The sequence below is a fragment of the Aedes aegypti genome, chromosome 3 (genome assembly GCF_002204515.2).
Source record: "Aedes aegypti strain LVP_AGWG chromosome 3, AaegL5.0 Primary Assembly, whole genome shotgun sequence".
In the NCBI taxonomy this organism is placed as follows: Eukaryota; Metazoa; Arthropoda; class Insecta; order Diptera; family Culicidae; genus Aedes; species Aedes aegypti.
Window position 1 is genome coordinate 197,971,064 of NC_035109.1, and position 16,780 is coordinate 197,987,843.

General features: G+C 37.4%; 1 protein-coding gene across 2 annotated transcripts in view; it reads left to right on the top strand.

Moving 5' to 3' along the window:
* The window catches only part of LOC5570802 (glutamate [NMDA] receptor subunit 1), an 84,468-nt gene that overhangs the window by 36,191 nt on the left and 31,497 nt on the right, over positions 1 to 16,780 (top strand). For both annotated transcript variants that reach the window (XM_021849822.1, XM_021849821.1), the window contains 2 exons: positions 2,101 to 2,303; positions 2,367 to 2,532. In XM_021849822.1, the coding sequence (XP_021705514.1) occupies positions 2,101 to 2,303; positions 2,367 to 2,532 (369 nt within the window). The remainder of the gene's footprint in view (positions 1 to 2,100; positions 2,304 to 2,366; positions 2,533 to 16,780) is intronic.

The window sequence follows — 16,780 nt, forward strand, 5'->3', positions numbered from 1 at the left end:
TTCTTCGCACTTTTGATTCACTTCGGCAATGGGGTTTTTTGAAAGCTACTAAGCTCATATCTGGCCACAATATGCGACGTATTGAAGTGCATTTGGCATGGGGTTTTTTCTCGGTCGAATTGTTTGAAACTTTGCAATAAGAAGCGCTTCAGTACAACGCATATTGTGGCGTGAAATTAGCTCTGTAACTTTCAAAAAAAACCACTGCCGAAGTGAATCAAAAGTGCCAAGAATAAGATCAGGATCCCTAGATGTTTTTTATTTATTTTTCTATGAAATTAGAACCAATTGCCGGAACTTGAATGCCGGTGGACGCATCAAAATTCGTTGGAAATCTTTCGATATATGTCCATTTCCGTAAAACATCCGAAAATATGGTAAGTCACGTTTTAATTTCCAATCATCATTTCCATTCATTATTCGAAGGAATGTCCAAGTGGGCACCAAACATATTCAGAACCATTATTTGATTTCCAATCATTCCGGATAGTAATTGGAAATTTAAACGTGGCTGGCCATGTTTTTCGGAACCAGTTTTACGAAAAAGGCCATGTTACGGAAGATTTCTGACGAATTTTAATGCATCCGCCGTCATTCATTTCTAAACTAGTTCTAATTTCATATATCAATTAATCTATACAACTTCACACAGCGCAAAAATAGAAACGACAAAAACAAGTGATTTTGACATGACAGTGATCAATATGCAAGGTCAAGCAAATTACTGAAAATAGACTAAATTTGTCGTCGAATGCTTTCAGTTGAATACCATTTGATCAATTTTGGAAAATGTTAGATGCATTTGAATTTTGGCAACATTTTGCCTATCCCCTGTAAAAGATCCAACTTTGGTGAGAAACTGTTTTTATTTTTTTCCGCGCCGACAATAACAGTCATAATAATGTAGCTAGCATATGACAAAGAGAACCAATTACGTACAGAGAATACGCAAAATTATTGAGATAGGCAAAATTGTATCCACTTTCATCGTGCACCTAGAACCTACTATAAAATGGCATGGCAGCCGATGGTTCTGAAAATGCTTCCGGGAGTATCACTTTATTCATATAATTACTATATCACATATTGATATAGTACCGAAAATGTGCACACGGGGCACTGGTATCTCGAACGTATCATAGAGTGGTCATGGCAGCCGGTGGTTATAGAAGTCTGTTCGGAAACATCAGCTTAAAAAATCTTGGAATCTGATACCCATATTTATATGGTTTCGCATATGTTCTTAATTTGCCTTTTCCCCATGGGTCCCTAGAACCTGATATAGAGTAAACAGTGCATCTAATGATTGTGAATAATTTCCCGGAAGTATCATTTAGACTTTTGATGCCCACTTGTATATAGTTCCGGATGATAATACAGTAAGATAATGCGTTCGCCTTATTCTAGTTCAATTTATTCTAGTTTCTTGGAAAATTATTAACATCTACCATGATGCTATCATATTTCGCACACGCTCCTGATATGGGTAATAATATTATTGATACATATTGGACTATTTAATTGCATGTTATGTAACCAGGGCTGAAGTAGAATTATTCAAAATACTAACCAATAAAAACAACTTTCACAAAACATGTTGAAAATGTCAGTGAGCGAAATTAGAAGCGCGCGCGAAATCTGGGTACTTTACGGTATACAACTTCACACCACACAAAAATACAAGCGACAGTAAAAAAATGTGATTTGGACATGACCTCGGGAAATCTGGAACATCTCTGGTGTCCAGTGGCCAATATACACTGTCAAGCAAATTGTTGGAACTAGATCAAATTTTCCGTCGAGTGTTTTCGGATGCATTAGGTTTATCGTTTTTTAAAGTTATAAACATTTGAATTTAGGTAGAATTTTGCCTATCTCAATAATTTTGCCTATCCTTTGTAGACCAAATCCCATATAAGCTACGGATCCTCATCTACATGTTCATTATCCTACATAGGAAGCACTGAAACCGTCCTATGTGGAAACCACGTAAATTAACTACTACATCAAGGCCTAGTTTAGTATTGTACAAACAAGTTTTTTTCAGGTTGTTTTTGTAACTACAGAAATGTATTTTTTTTATTTAAATACAATTTTCAGGTGATCGTTATTCATAGCTCCGACACAGATGGAAGGGCAATACTTGGACGATTTCAGACCACATCACAAACTAACTATGATGACATAGACGTTCGTGCTACTGTCGAGAGCATAATAGAATTCGAACCCAAGCTTGAAACGTTTACAGAAAATTTGATGGAGATGAAAACAGCGCAATCAAGAGTGTATTTGCTGTATGCCAGGTATATACCAGCTAGAAAATTTAGAAACCTCATCATTTTTAACTTGGCTACATTTACTTTTAGTACTGAGGATTCATATGTTATCTTTCGTGATGCAGCGCAGAACAATATGACGGAAACCGGACATATTTGGATTGTCACAGAACAGGCACTTCAAGCAAATAATACACCGATTGGTGTACTTGGACTAAAACTAAACAACTCAAATAGTGAAAATGAACATATAAAGGTATGTATGTTATGAAAACGTCCCAAATAACCACAAGCATTAAATCATTGCACTAATTCAATAGAGAATCAACATTGCTAATGCAAATTAGCCCTTAAGTAACAACTGTTAAGGCATGACGCATTACAATGGCATTATGAAAGCTTCAAATTACTGCATATTTTATAATTGCTTTAACCTTGCCTGATTGCATTGCCTCGATAAATGTTTCATGGCACACTAAATGGCAAGCATTTATAGCACTATAGAAGCAACACCTTAAGCTAAGCCTAGGTCTTGTTTACGAGCAGCGATAATTAAACGAAACGAAACAAATATTGGATAGTTTGTTTGAAATTCGATGCTCTACAAACCTAAAAACTGTAGAATAACAGGATGTATAACATATTCTTTTATTTACTCGAATGCATTGTTTCATGTAAGAACTGTTTCTTCAGCCACTGCTGAAGATAGATTTTTTTTAAATGGATATTTTTGCTTATACCGGAGCGCACAGAATATCCCCCAAAACTTATTAATGTTCAACGAACACTTAGCCTTTCGAATTCTATTCTGTTTCTCGCAAAGCTTTCCTAGATGAAACTTCCGCAAGTTATATATTTTCATTCTGGATTCTTTTGTGTGTCCCGCAAAAGCTGGAAAAGATGAGAATAAAATACCCAATGCGATAATTTCGATATCGCCTCATAATGCTTCCTTTTTATTATGCTCTTATATCTTGAAATATTGGAAGCTTCTACGGTACAGAGGATGAAAACGTCTGCAATTCACGGATCACCAACAACTTTAGCAATCCAGGTTCAAACCCCGCTTCAACGCAAAAAAAACGAAACCAGATGCGAAAAACAGAATTGATGTATGGAGAAATTGTTTTTGTTTATTTTTGCACGCATGCCCTAAATAACCAAGAACTAAAGCATATATAATGTACACCCTAAATGTACATTCTTAAATGCTGTTATGAAGCATATACACTAATATTGCATTAGAAATGGCAACAGTCATGCCAGCTCGTATTGCTTTAATTTGATTATAGTGGGGCCCTTTTCGACTTTAACTCTGCTTTATAAGGCTCTATAGAGTTTTGTCACTTTATAATAAAATTGTATAGTGCTCTATAAAGCAAAATTAAAGTATTCATATATAGCTTCATGAATACTTGGGGTTATTAATCGTATCTGATTCATCATTGAACCGTATCCGCCCACCAAATGATTTGAACAAACTTTTTTGCAATCGACTACAGATAAAACGCAGGCTTCGTCCTTTTGGCGGAGAGGCCTATGTCCAAACAAGGATTTTTGACATCCCTGAGATAACTCAGGTAAATCAGATGTGTAGATATTGTATAATATTGGTCCCAAAATGTTGCCTTGGGGAACACCAGCTCTTACAGAAAGTCTTTCAGATCTTGAGTTCAGATAATTAACCTGAAGTGTACGATTTGACAGATAACTTTGAATTATTCTAACAATGTATGTTGGAAAATTAAAGTTTTTTAATTTTACAATCAAACCTTCATGCCACACACTGTCGAATGCTTTTTCTATGTCTAGAAGAGCAAGACCATTAGAATAGCCTTCAGATTTGTTGGAACGGATCAAATTTGTTACACGTAAAAGTTGATGAGTTGTCGAATGCCCATGGCGGAATCCGAACTGTTCATTGGCAAAAATTGAATTTTCGTTGATGTGGGCCATCATTCTGTTCAAAATAACCTTTTCAAAAAGTTTACTGATGGAGGAAAGCAAATTGATTGGACGATAGCTAGAAGCTTCTGCAGGATTTTTGTCTGGTTTTAAAATTGGTACAACCTTAGCATTTATCCATTTGTCAGGAAAATATGCTAATTGGAAACATTTGTTAAATATATCAACTAAAAATGATAAGCTACTTTCTGGAAGTTTCTTGATGAGGATGTAGAAAATTCCAGGAGCTTTTATATTTTTGAATTTTTTTATAATAGTTCTCACTTCTTCCAAATCAGTCTCACAGGCATTTTCGAAAACGTTCTCTTGATTGAGAATATTTTCGAAGTCCTGAGTAACTTGATTTTCAATTGGACTAGTAAATCCTAAATTAAAATTGTGCACGCTTCCAAACTGCATAGCAAGTTTTTGAGCTTTTTCGCAATTAGTTAGTAACAATTTGTTTTCCTCTTTCAATGCTGGTATTAGCTTCTGAGGATTTTTCAAGATTTTAGTTAATTTCCAAAAGGGCTTAGAGCCGGGGTCCAATTGAGAAATTTTATTTTCAAAATTTTTGTTTCATATCAATTAAAATTAATTATCTGACCGCTCGGCTGTGCGGATCTCGTTAAAAGAATGAACATTTGTTGAATACAACTCCTTCACTGTACGAATAAGTGTCCTATGGCATATTAAATCCACAAGATCACATAAGAGCAATTCTCGCTGAAACCAGGCCGCCATCGGCACCCATCGTTAGAATTCCAGTTTTATGTCACTGATCGCTAGTTTTCGATAAAACTTAAGCGTGGTCCTTTCTGTTTTTTTCAAATTGGTGGACCCCTCGTACGCCAGCTAGCTAAACAGTTTGCGAAAAAGCCCATTTTTCGATGAATATAGGGTATTTCTTCACGTGATATGTCTCCTATTTCGCTTGGAACACATAACAAACTTAGTGGCATCGTATAGAGAAAGGATATAGCTTTCATTTAAAGTTAAAAAAAATCTTGAATTTTGTTACAAAAATCGTTTTTTCACCATTAGCGCACCCCTCGTTTTGAATTCTGAGATCACCATCAGAAAGCTGAGGAAAAATTGCGTAAGATAGGCTACAGAAACTAGGTGAGCAATGGTATTTACCCTATGAAATGACCGATTTTCTAAATCATGTTCTACGATTTTGACGTATATGGCGAGTGCAATCAATGAAAACATTATGTTTTGAACAACAAAGAAACAAGTTTTCAATCGTTGGTGTTTTATTCGAGTCTAGTGAAGAATAAGAGTACACTAAAGTCTTTTTTTACACGGTTTTTTTTTGCACGCTCTATTTTTACACGGCTTTTTTTACACGCCTTTCGGAATTAACACGGTACTTTTTTTGCGCAAAATTCGGAAATAACACGGTTTTTTTTACTTATTTACACGGATTTCGGAATTAACACGGCTTTTTTTCCTATTCACACGGATTTCAGAATTAACACGGTACTTTTTCCACGGATTCTAGAATTACCACGGTTTATTTTAACACAAATTCCAGAATTAGCACGGTTTTTTGGATTTTTTGCACGGCACGGGGGACCGTGTAAAAAAAAACCTTAGTGTATTATTTTGAGTGAAAAAATCTGGCGGCCATCTTGGTTTTAAGTAGTAGAATGAATATTCACGTTGTTAACACTCATAATGTTGAATTTTAATGCTACCGTTACACTTACTCTTCTTCTTGTTCTTCTTTTTCCTGACATTACGTCCCTACTGGAACACAGCCAGCCCCTCAGTTTACCTAGCTTCAAAAACAAATTATCAAGTAGGATTTTTAACGCTTATTTGCTATCTGAATGATTATTCTGCATATCTTCGATTTGAAGAACAGCAATAATTCTTTCATTTATTTGGTCTAAAACCTATGATAGAAATGAACAATCAGTTGAACAGCTGAGATTAGATAAGAAATAAAGAATCTGGTGTTTTTTTTACCAGAGGCCTTTGACGAATTCCATCCAGAATGAGTCGAAAATAATAAAAATCGTGCTCGATAGTCTTCGATTTGGATTAAATTTTGCACATGTTTTTGGTATGGTAGAATAAGTGTTTTCCATAGAAAAATTGATCATTTTAACTCAAGTGTAACTTTTGAAAATGGCCTATGAATTTTGGCATGCAACTTATATGAAAAATTGTAACTCCGAAACTGTTGATTTTAGAGAAAAATGTTCTATTAAGAAGTTGTAGTGAACCGTTTGGACTATGAGAAAAAAAAAATATACACTGAAAAAATATTTTGTTTATTTTCATAAAAAATCAAAAATAAAACTTGATTTTTAAATTACAGAAAAACCCCATTTTTAATATTTTTTAAATTTTCACCATATAATCTTGATAGTAAACAGATGTTTGGGACAAAGTTTCATGATGGAGAAATTTTTAATAAAAAAGTTTTTCTAAGAACAACTTTTGGTCGATTTTCAAAATTTTGATTTTTTGCCAAAATAAATATGTTTTGATGATACAATAAGCATCTTGAAACGATTCTAAGCCAAAATGATTATATGAATAATTTCTCTAGAAGTAGCCATTTTCGAATTATATCGAGTTTAATGCAAAAAATATTATTTAAATATTAAAATAGGCCATTTTCGTTGATAATTCGTGATTCTCCATCAAGTAAAATAAGTAAACGGAAAGAAATATGGTCTTTACTGTCGAAAACGTATTATTATTAATGAAGAAACGCGAATATCTTATGAAAATGGCCTATTTTAATATTTAAACAATATTTTTTGCATTAAACTCGATATATTTCGAAAATGGCTACTTCTAGAGAAATTATTCATATAATCATTTTGGCTTAGAATCATTTCAAGATGCTTATTGCACAGACAAACAGACGTAACACTTAGGACACATCTTAATCGAAATCATAGTCACGAAGACATGTACGCCCAATGCTATAATCGGTGTGTTTGGCCGACGGGCCAACAGATGGCGGTAGTGTGTAAACGTCAAACACGAACAAAAACGATACGAGCGCTGCGGGTGGCGGATCGGCCACCTACCATATTTTTGAATCGACCGTTAAAAAGGTGGTCGATGGACAACGATGAGAGTGTGACGTCTGTTTGTCTGTGCTTATTGTATCATCAGAACGTATTTATTTTGACAAAAAATCAAAATTTTAAAAATCGACCAAAAGTTGTTCTTAGAAAAACTTTTTTATTAAAAATTTCTCCATCATGAAACTTTGTTTCAAACCTCTTTTTACTATCAAGATTCTATGATGAAAATTTAAAAAATAATCAAAATGGGGTTTTTGTGTAATTTAAAATTCAAGTTTTATTTTTGAATTTTTTAAGAAAATAAATAAAATATTTTTTCAGTGTTTTTTTTTTCTTTTAGTCCAAACGTTTCACTACAACTTCTTCATTGAACATTTTTCTCTAAAATCAACAGTTTCGGAGTTAGAATTTTTCAAATAAGTTGCATGCCAAAATTCATAGGCCATTTTCAAAAGTTACACTTGAGTCAAAATGATCATTTTTTCTATGGAAAACGCTTATTCTACCATACCAAAAACATGTGCAAAATTTAATCCAAATCGAAGATGGTCGAGTTCTGTGACTGACCGATTTGACATGGAATCAGTCCAAATAAAATTATAAAAAAATAAAAAAAATTATAAGTATAATTTAATTAATTGAGATGGTAAAAATCATTCAACTGCTAAAAACTAAGATGGCGTCTAAATCCAAGATGGCCACCATATTTCCCAACCTCATGATGATACACCTGCGTTTCGGCATTACGTCCACATTAGAACAAAGCCTGATTGAAAATTCAAAATGGCCGCCAAAATTTTTTTAACTTTAAATGAAAGCTATATCCTTTCTCTATACGATGCCACTAAGTTTGTTATGTGTTCGAAGCGAAATAGGAGACATATCACGTGAAGAAATACCCTATATTTATGAAAAAATGGGCTTTTTCGCAAACTGTTTAGCTAGCTGGCGTACGAGGGGTCCACCAATTTGAGAAAACAGAAAGGACCACGCTTAAGTTTTATCGAAAACTAGCGATCAGTGACATAAAATTGGAATTTTAACGATGGGTGCCGATGGCGGCCTGGTTTCAGCGAGAATTGCTCATAAGATAGTTTCACCCATTACAATATGTAACCTTATAATATAAGATATATCATATCTTTATTATATCAACTTTCATTTAAAATTAGGCTACCATCGAGAAAAAAACCTACCTTTTATCATGATTACATTTGAAAATAATAAAAAAAATGTTCGGGATTCCTCGGTGGATTTTTTTGGGGAACACAACGAAAGCTTAAAACCTATATTTTCGAATGGTGAATCCATCATCGACAGGATACGGATTCAAGATTTCGCCTCTCTGAAATTTGATCCCACGCTGCTTATCTGGAGGCTTTGCTTGCGAGTGACTCCTTTTCCGGAGGAAGAAAATTAGGAACCGCTCCGTTGCTTCTGCGCTTCATGTTGCTGTCGTTGTAGATGAACCATTTTTGTGAGGTTTTTTTTTCATAAGATAGTCACAGAACTACTAAAGTTTAAGCATTAATGACTATTTTCTATCTGTCTCTCTTTCATACTGCTGTGACTTTTTACACTAACTATCATCTCGATTGGAATGAAACTTAGCGATGTTTCAACCCAGGCGAATTGACAAATAGGATTAAAAATCAATACGGAACGAAAGAGAGGCTGAATATACCATGAGATATGAACGTGGGCTGCAGTTACGCATCGCCTCCCTCAGTAAAGAATATGATCAATATCGACACAGATTCTTAAACTACTTGTGGAAAAATAGTGCTAAAATATCGAAAAACAAAAACAGCGAATTCAATATATTTCGATACCAACCCCCCAAATGAGAGTTGGAAAAACACGTTTTTGGCTGTAACTTTTTTGTGTTTCGATATTTTTTAACCCAATTTTGACACGGATATCTATCTAGTTTGGGGGCTTGATCAGAATTTTAAAATTGGCCACCTGGTTTTTGAGTTATTCCGGAATCAAAATGGGTGTTTCAAAATAATAAAAAGTGGATTTGCAATGTGAAATCAGCTAAATCTTCACAATTATTAGCAAAATTAGGAGACGGAAGTCTAGAAATCCATCATAGTAACTATATGGCACGGATCACAATTTCTGGATTTTTGAGCGCGAAAAAATATCATGCGACATTCATTTTTTTTTTTCAAATGATTACATTCTTTGACTGAGCTGCACAGCACAGAATCTATTTGGTCACTTTGGAACCGGTATCCGGGTTTCCGAGGAACCGGTTTTAGGATCAAATATTGAACATCAGTAAACATTGTCATGCGGCCCATTAAACTTCGTGATTTTGAAAGTTATTACTTTCTATGAGTGAGCTACAACCCATGGGACCTATTTGGACGCTTTGCAATCGATATCCGGGAAGCGGTTCCGTGGTAAACCTTCGAAGGTGACTAAGCACAATCATGCGACACATCAAACTTCAAGATTTTTTAAATGATTGCATTCTATAGCTGAGCAGCACAGTACAGAGCCCATTGCGCCACTTTGGAACCGGTATCCGGGTTTCCGAGAAACCAGTTCCGGGATCAATTATTGAAAATTAGTATACTACGTCATGCGACATATCAAACTACATATTTTTAAAAGATATTATAATCCATCTAGCACTAAACCAAATCTCGAAGACTTATTCAAACAGACTCAAGTCAGAAAAGTTAACAAACTTACTTTATCAATCCTACGTGTTTTGCCGACGAAATTCTACACGTTCCGCTCTAAACCAACTCGATTTTTCACTTTTAGAATGTTTAATTTCCGAATTTATAAAACGACGAAAGTAAGATTCTCCACTTTCGCAACCTAACCGCTAATTTCGTCGCTCCGTTGTATGGAGAGACAAAGTGACTTAACCACGAATCAAAACAAAACACTACTTGAGTCGACTTTACACTGGCACAAAAACATCGTAAGTAACTGATTGAAACGGCTTATCATTTTATCAAACAATTAATGTGGGAAATGATAGGAACTACCTAGTGTTTTAACGCGAGCTGATTGCATGCAAAATTTAAGCGATGTACACGGTAAAAGAATGTTAAAAATGGGATTAATTTTAAAACAGTTTTTAAAGAATGGTTGTGATTCTTCTTAATTAACTTTCTCAAAACCGTATGAAAGTTACTTACGTCGAATTGAAAAAGTAATCGAGAAATAACTATTCTTGGCACTTTTGATTCACTTCGGCAGTGGGGTTTTTTGAAAACTACAGAGCTCATATTTGGCTACAGTATGCGTCGTACTGAAGCGCTTCTTATTGCAAAGTTTCAAACAAATCGGTCGAGAAAAACCCCCCATGCCAAAATGAATCATGGAAGTGCCCAAGGGCCTATTCACAAATTTCATAACGGTGAAGGGGGTGGGTGGGTGTCTTCATGATGTTACAGCTCATACAAAATTTGTAGTATCCATACAAAATGCGTTACGAAGGGGTGGGTGGGTGTCAAATATGGTCATTTTCGGCATTATGAAATTTTTGAATAAACCCCAAGTGGTTCTGCACCCTGCATACACTAAAAAAAATCCACACCTCAAGGTCGTGCGTTTTAGTTTTACTTACAGATTAGCGCAATAAGAAAACCACATGACTCGAGTGTGGTAGCCATATGAATTTCGTCATTGACTTCACGGCATTCCCGGTATCAACATTAGACTGTCGTGTGAATCAAAACATAAATGTCTAAAGTTTAAACGATGAAAACTGACTGCTTTACTTATTGAATACTTTTGTGTTCTTAATTTACTTTAATAAAAGCTGTTTGTTTAAAATAATAATTGTACATGACTAGGATAATTCTTTAGTTACTCGGATAAATAAGATAGTTCCTTTCAGGTTCAGGTTTCTGAGTAGATTGTCAGTCTGGTTTATTTAATCCTGTTTCGAGCCTAAGCCTTTCGGCTGTGTCCAACACATATAAAACTATTGTCATTTTGTGAAGGCGCAAAGTGATTCGATTATGTAGGTAGAATATTCTACATATACTACAGTTCTTTCCCCTAACGAAAAGTTTGTTCATATATAATTTTCAGAAATGACCTTTGCCATCTATGTTCAAAACTTTTGTTGCTCAACGTGTAACTTATATGATTGCAGTTTAATACTAAAATGGTTATTTTATACAATTCCGGTTGAGAATTCTCTCTGCTATTTTTTGCATCAAGCATAAGTTTCTTCTGTCCATTTAGAGCACTATTACACTGAAAAACTGCACTAGCCAGTCGGCATCTCCAGTCGATAATGCTGTCGACTTGACCTTGCGTTCTAACCATTACCGTATTCGACCTTCGCCGCGGCAAACTGCTCTGATCGTCCATATTTGTTGGCTAAAATATCTCTACGTCTGAAATTTCCCAATGAACCTGAAAGATGGATTGATAGTTATAGATATTATTATTATTAGATATTATAAACTTGTCTTGCATGTAGATACTCAAGCATTCTGATAAGCATTTTGTTACTCCAAATTATATTGGTAACGAATCTCTCATACAATCTCATATATAGTCTACCCCCAAAACATGATATTTCATAAGTAGGATCTTTACCCATTTCATCAGCCTTTGCCGTCACAAAACTTCCAGTAAATTCACATTCGTATTGTAGTTGTTCTAAAATAATCACCTTGAATCCTGTGTGGGTTATTTTAAAAAATGTCTTAATTATTAGAGCACCAAACTGTCGTTGAAATGCAATAATGAAGGCTGCGTTTCCAAAACAACCAATACTCACAACAATAAAATTATCGACATAATTTAATGACCAATTAGTCGATATAGTTTTATGCACATAAGCCTTTGCTTTACTCCAATCATCTATGTAATTAAAACAAAACATAGTTTCTTTTGTAGAACAGTACACTAAACATATTACCAAAACGGTAGCCAAAACGTGATTGTCTAAATCAGCTTCATTCACAGCATTTGCCAGCTTCATTGAATTCAATTTTATGCCTTTGCTCATTTCATAAATTCTTCCAACTTCCAACACAATGTCTAGTAACACAATGTCTAGTAACATTCATTGCATATATTGGCAAATAATAAGTGTTCGCAACAGCGAAAGATCGTAAGCGACGCATACCGATGTTTCCGTGCTTCGCCCAGAATACAATCGGAGGATGCCAACCCGAACGCAAGAGAACGCCGTGATGAGTGGAAGAAAGTACAGTCGACCGTTTTCGTGCCGTAAACCTCGTGGCCAATCAAAGGCAAGGATGCTCCGACCAATCAGAACATTTGCAACATTCAATCCAGACTATAAAAGTAGATGTAAGAAAAGCTGTAGGCTCATAAGTTTTTTGTAATTCAACCAGTGCACAAGTAAAAAGTGAAGTTTGTAAACCAGTGTTTTTATTCAGAAGAAGAAAGTTTCTTCCCGTTCAAGTGCCAATCCAGTTCCAGTGACGCATCGAGGCTTGAGTGTCCGATTAATTGCAGTGTTTGCTCTCATCACCCAGTGTCGCAGCTCGCTACCAAAACTTATATTCACTAGCTCTTTTCAGAGCTAACTCAAGAGTTGTTTAGGCGACGCTCTCCACTGGGTGAATCGTAATTTGTTCTTTGCATCGGCACCAAGCGTTGCGTTCCATCGTTGCATGTTGGCAGTGAGCCAACGGAGTTTCATCGTCATCGTTGTGTGTGTGTGCGCTGGCAGTGGGCCAGCACGAACGTTGTCGGCCATTCAGCGTCGGCAATCCTCTTTCGCGTGTGTGTGCGCGTGGTAGTAGTGTATTACCACAGTCGCATCGTCGTCGACCTTCCAGCGTCGTTTTCCAACAGCGGCAAGAGCCGCCATTGAGTGTGTGTGAGTGTGTTTGGCAGTGAGCCAACACGTCTTCGTCAACGTTATCGTCGGCAGTGAGCCGACTGCATCGAAGCCTCTCGAGTGTGCTCGGGTTTCCAGTAGTTGGCAGTGGGCCGACTGACTGCTAGCTCGGCTACCTTGAATTCGTCGTGATACATGTTGGCAGTGTGCCATCATATTGTGGTCCATCGGATCCGGATAAGTGAGTGAAAAAGTAATACAGTCCACTGAAGAACGAACTACTAGTGTGAGAAGTGAACTTTTCTCTGAAGATCGGAAGTGATAGTAAGTGAACTGATAGTGAAACTAACAATCTGATGATCGAAAAACTGAAACTAAAGCCGATCTAAATAACTGTGATGATTGAAGGAAACGTTACGAACAAAAAGTGAAAAGTGAAAACGAAAAGAAAACTCGAAACAAATCAAGTGATTGAATTGCCACTACTCGTGGCGATAATTCCAAATGTCATTGAGACATACACCGCTGAAGAGCAACCAGCAGCCGATCATGGAGGACGAGAAGAGCGTGATACATCAGCGTGGGCAGGTAAAGGGTAAGGTCACCGCAATTTCCAATTCGCTGGAGAGAGCGGAGGATGACCCTTCTCAGGTGAGTCTCCCGTTACTAAAAGTTTTTTCGAAGAAGTTGGAAACTCACTATGCTGAATATATCGCTTTGCACAAAGAAGTGCTGCGGCTTGTTCCTCCGAACAAAGTTGATGAACAAGACGAAAAATTAAATGAGTTTGATCATCTTCATACTGAAGCTCTTGTCCGCTTGGAAAATTTGATGGAATCTTTGCAAAAGGATCATCGTGTTTCTAACGTTGCGTCACAACATGATAACTCTTCCAGAATTATCATCCAACAAGCACCACTTAAAGCTCCCATCCCAACATTCGATGGGAAATACGAAAACTGGCCACGTTTTAAGGCGATGTTTGAAGACATCGTCGGGAAAGGTTCTGATCCCGATTCCATCAAATTACATCATTTGGAAAAGTCTTTAATTGGTGCTGCAGCCGGAATCATTGATTCCAAGACATTGGCCGATAATAACTACAAACATGCTTGGACAATTTTGACTGAAAGATACGAGAACCCTCGCATCATCATTGATACACATATTTCTGAGCTTTTGAGTATGAAGAAGATGAACAGGGAATCCTACCGGGAACTAAGGGAGTTGGTTGATACGTGTTCTCGGAACATTGAGGGTCTCAAATTCATGGAACAACCAGTGGAAGACACTGCTGGGTTGATAATCAACAAAATTTTGGTGTCTTGTCTAGACCCTACTACGCGTAAACAGTGGGAACGCACTATTAACCATGGGGATTTGCCTAAGCTGGATGCAACTCTGTCGTTCTTGAAGGATCAATGCCGCATTTTGGAGCGGTGTGAAGTGGATAATCCATCTACTGCTGCTAAGTCCCAACCAAGGAAATCCGTTTCGTCGAATGTTAAACCCACTAGCGTCAAGGTTCACACTGCAACATCTGATGCTAGCAACGAGTCGTGCAGTTTTTGTGGCAAATCCCATTTTTGTTATCAATGTCCTGAGTTCCGGAAATTGTCTGTGGCCGCACGTGTCAGCAAGGTAAAAGAATCTCGTTCTTGTTTTAATTGTCTCCGTCGCGGACACAATTCCGTAGATTGTTTGTCCAAAAACCGTTGTTCAAAATGTGGCAAACGACATCATTCCTTGCTACATGAAGATGGGAAGAAGTCCGATGAAAGTGTAAGCTTTACTCCTGCTTCTGCTCAGAAGCCAACCGATGTTGGTCAGAAGCCAGTTATTGATTCTCCTCAGTCTTCGAGTACTGATTCTGTTCAGTCTACTACTGTTTCCTCCTCGTGTTCTCAGAACGTCGAACTCCCAAACGTGTTATTGTTGACTGCTATGGTTCATCTGCTCGACAAATCTGGTCATCCCGTGCCATGCCGAGCCTTCCTAGATTGTGGAGCTCAAACAAACCTACTTTCCAGCTCTATGTTTGAGAAATTAGGTTTTGACGGATTTCCTGTAAATGTCGATATTGTTGGCGTCAGTTCTACTCGCAGTAAGTCTTATTGTCTGGTCAACGTGAAACTTCGCTCTCTGTGCAGTGACTATGGAACGACTCTCAAGTGCTTGGTCACCACCAAAATTACGAATCCCTTACCGTCCAAATCCATCAACATTGCTCAATGGAATATTCCCTCCAATGTCAAGCTGGCTGACCCTAACTTTCATGTCCCTGCTACTGTAGATTTACTGATCGGGATGGGTCATTTCTTCGAGTTGTTGAAAATTGGACACATCGTGCTTGCTGAAGGTCTTCCCGAATTACGAGAGACAGAGTTAGGATGAGTGATTGCCGGAGAAATCCGTGATGAATTGCCAACAGTTGTGAATGTTCAGCAGGTAAATTGTGTAGCTGTCGAGTCGCTCAATGAGACAGTTAAGCGTTTTTGGGAAATTGAAGAGATTGAATGCAATCCTGCGCCCACCGGCGAAGAGGATGAGTGTGAAGAGTTGTTCCGTAACACTTGTCGGCGCGACTCGAGTGGTAGATACATTGTGAAACTACCAACCCGTGAAAACATCAACCAACTGTCTGATAATCGAACCTTGGCCCTTCGTCGTTTTTTCTTTCTGGAAAGACGGTTGCTCAAGGATCCCGTGCTCCACAAGCTGTACTCTAATTTCATTGAAGAGTACAAATCACTTGGTCACTGTAAAGATGTTGTTGAAGCAAACGATCCCCCTGAAATGCTTAAATACTACATGCCACATCACGCCGTCCTAAGGCCGTCGAGCACAAGCACTAAATTAAGAGTAGTGTTTGATGCGTCGGCAAAGCCTCCATCAGGTGTATCGCTCAATGAGGTGTTGAAAATAGGTCCAGTGGTTCAGAGTGATTTGCTATCGATACTCTTGAGCTTCCGTAAACATCCCTTCGTTTTCACAGCCGATATTCAAAAGATATATCGGCAAATACTTGTCGATAAGGAGCAAACTGCTCTGCAAAGAATATTCTGGCGCTCCAATCCCACTGAGTCTATTAAGGTTCTCGAGTTGTTAACAGTTACTTACGGTACATCAGCTGCCCCTTATCTAGCAACCAGATCGTTGGTTCAGCTATGCATCGATGAAGGAGCCGATTTTCCTCTTGCAGCACGCATAATACAGGAAGACTGTTATGTGGATGATGTACTGTCTGGTGCAAGGACCATTCAAGAAGCAGTTGAATGTCGTCAACAGCTTCAAGCTCTATTAGCAAAGGGTGGTTTCCCCGTTCATAAATGGTGTGCCAACGATGAAGCAATTCTACAGGATGTCCCTGAGTCAGAGCATGAAAAACTAGTACTCCTTGATGATCTGTCCGCAAATGAAGTGATGAAGACTCTCGGATTAACATGGAACCCGAGAAGCGACGAGTTTTTATGTTGTCAGTCCATCTCTTCTGAAGATACAGTCGTAACAAAACGTCAGCTGTTTTCCGAAGTCGCAAAAATGTTTGATCCGTTAGGTCTACTCGCACCTATTACCGTTCTTGCTAAGCGTCTGATGCAACAAACGTGGGCTTTCAAAATTGGTTGGGATGAGTCTCTGACTGAGGATCTCTTAGCTGATTGGTTGCACCTTCGAAATTCCCTCGAAACCGTCCGTGACATCAA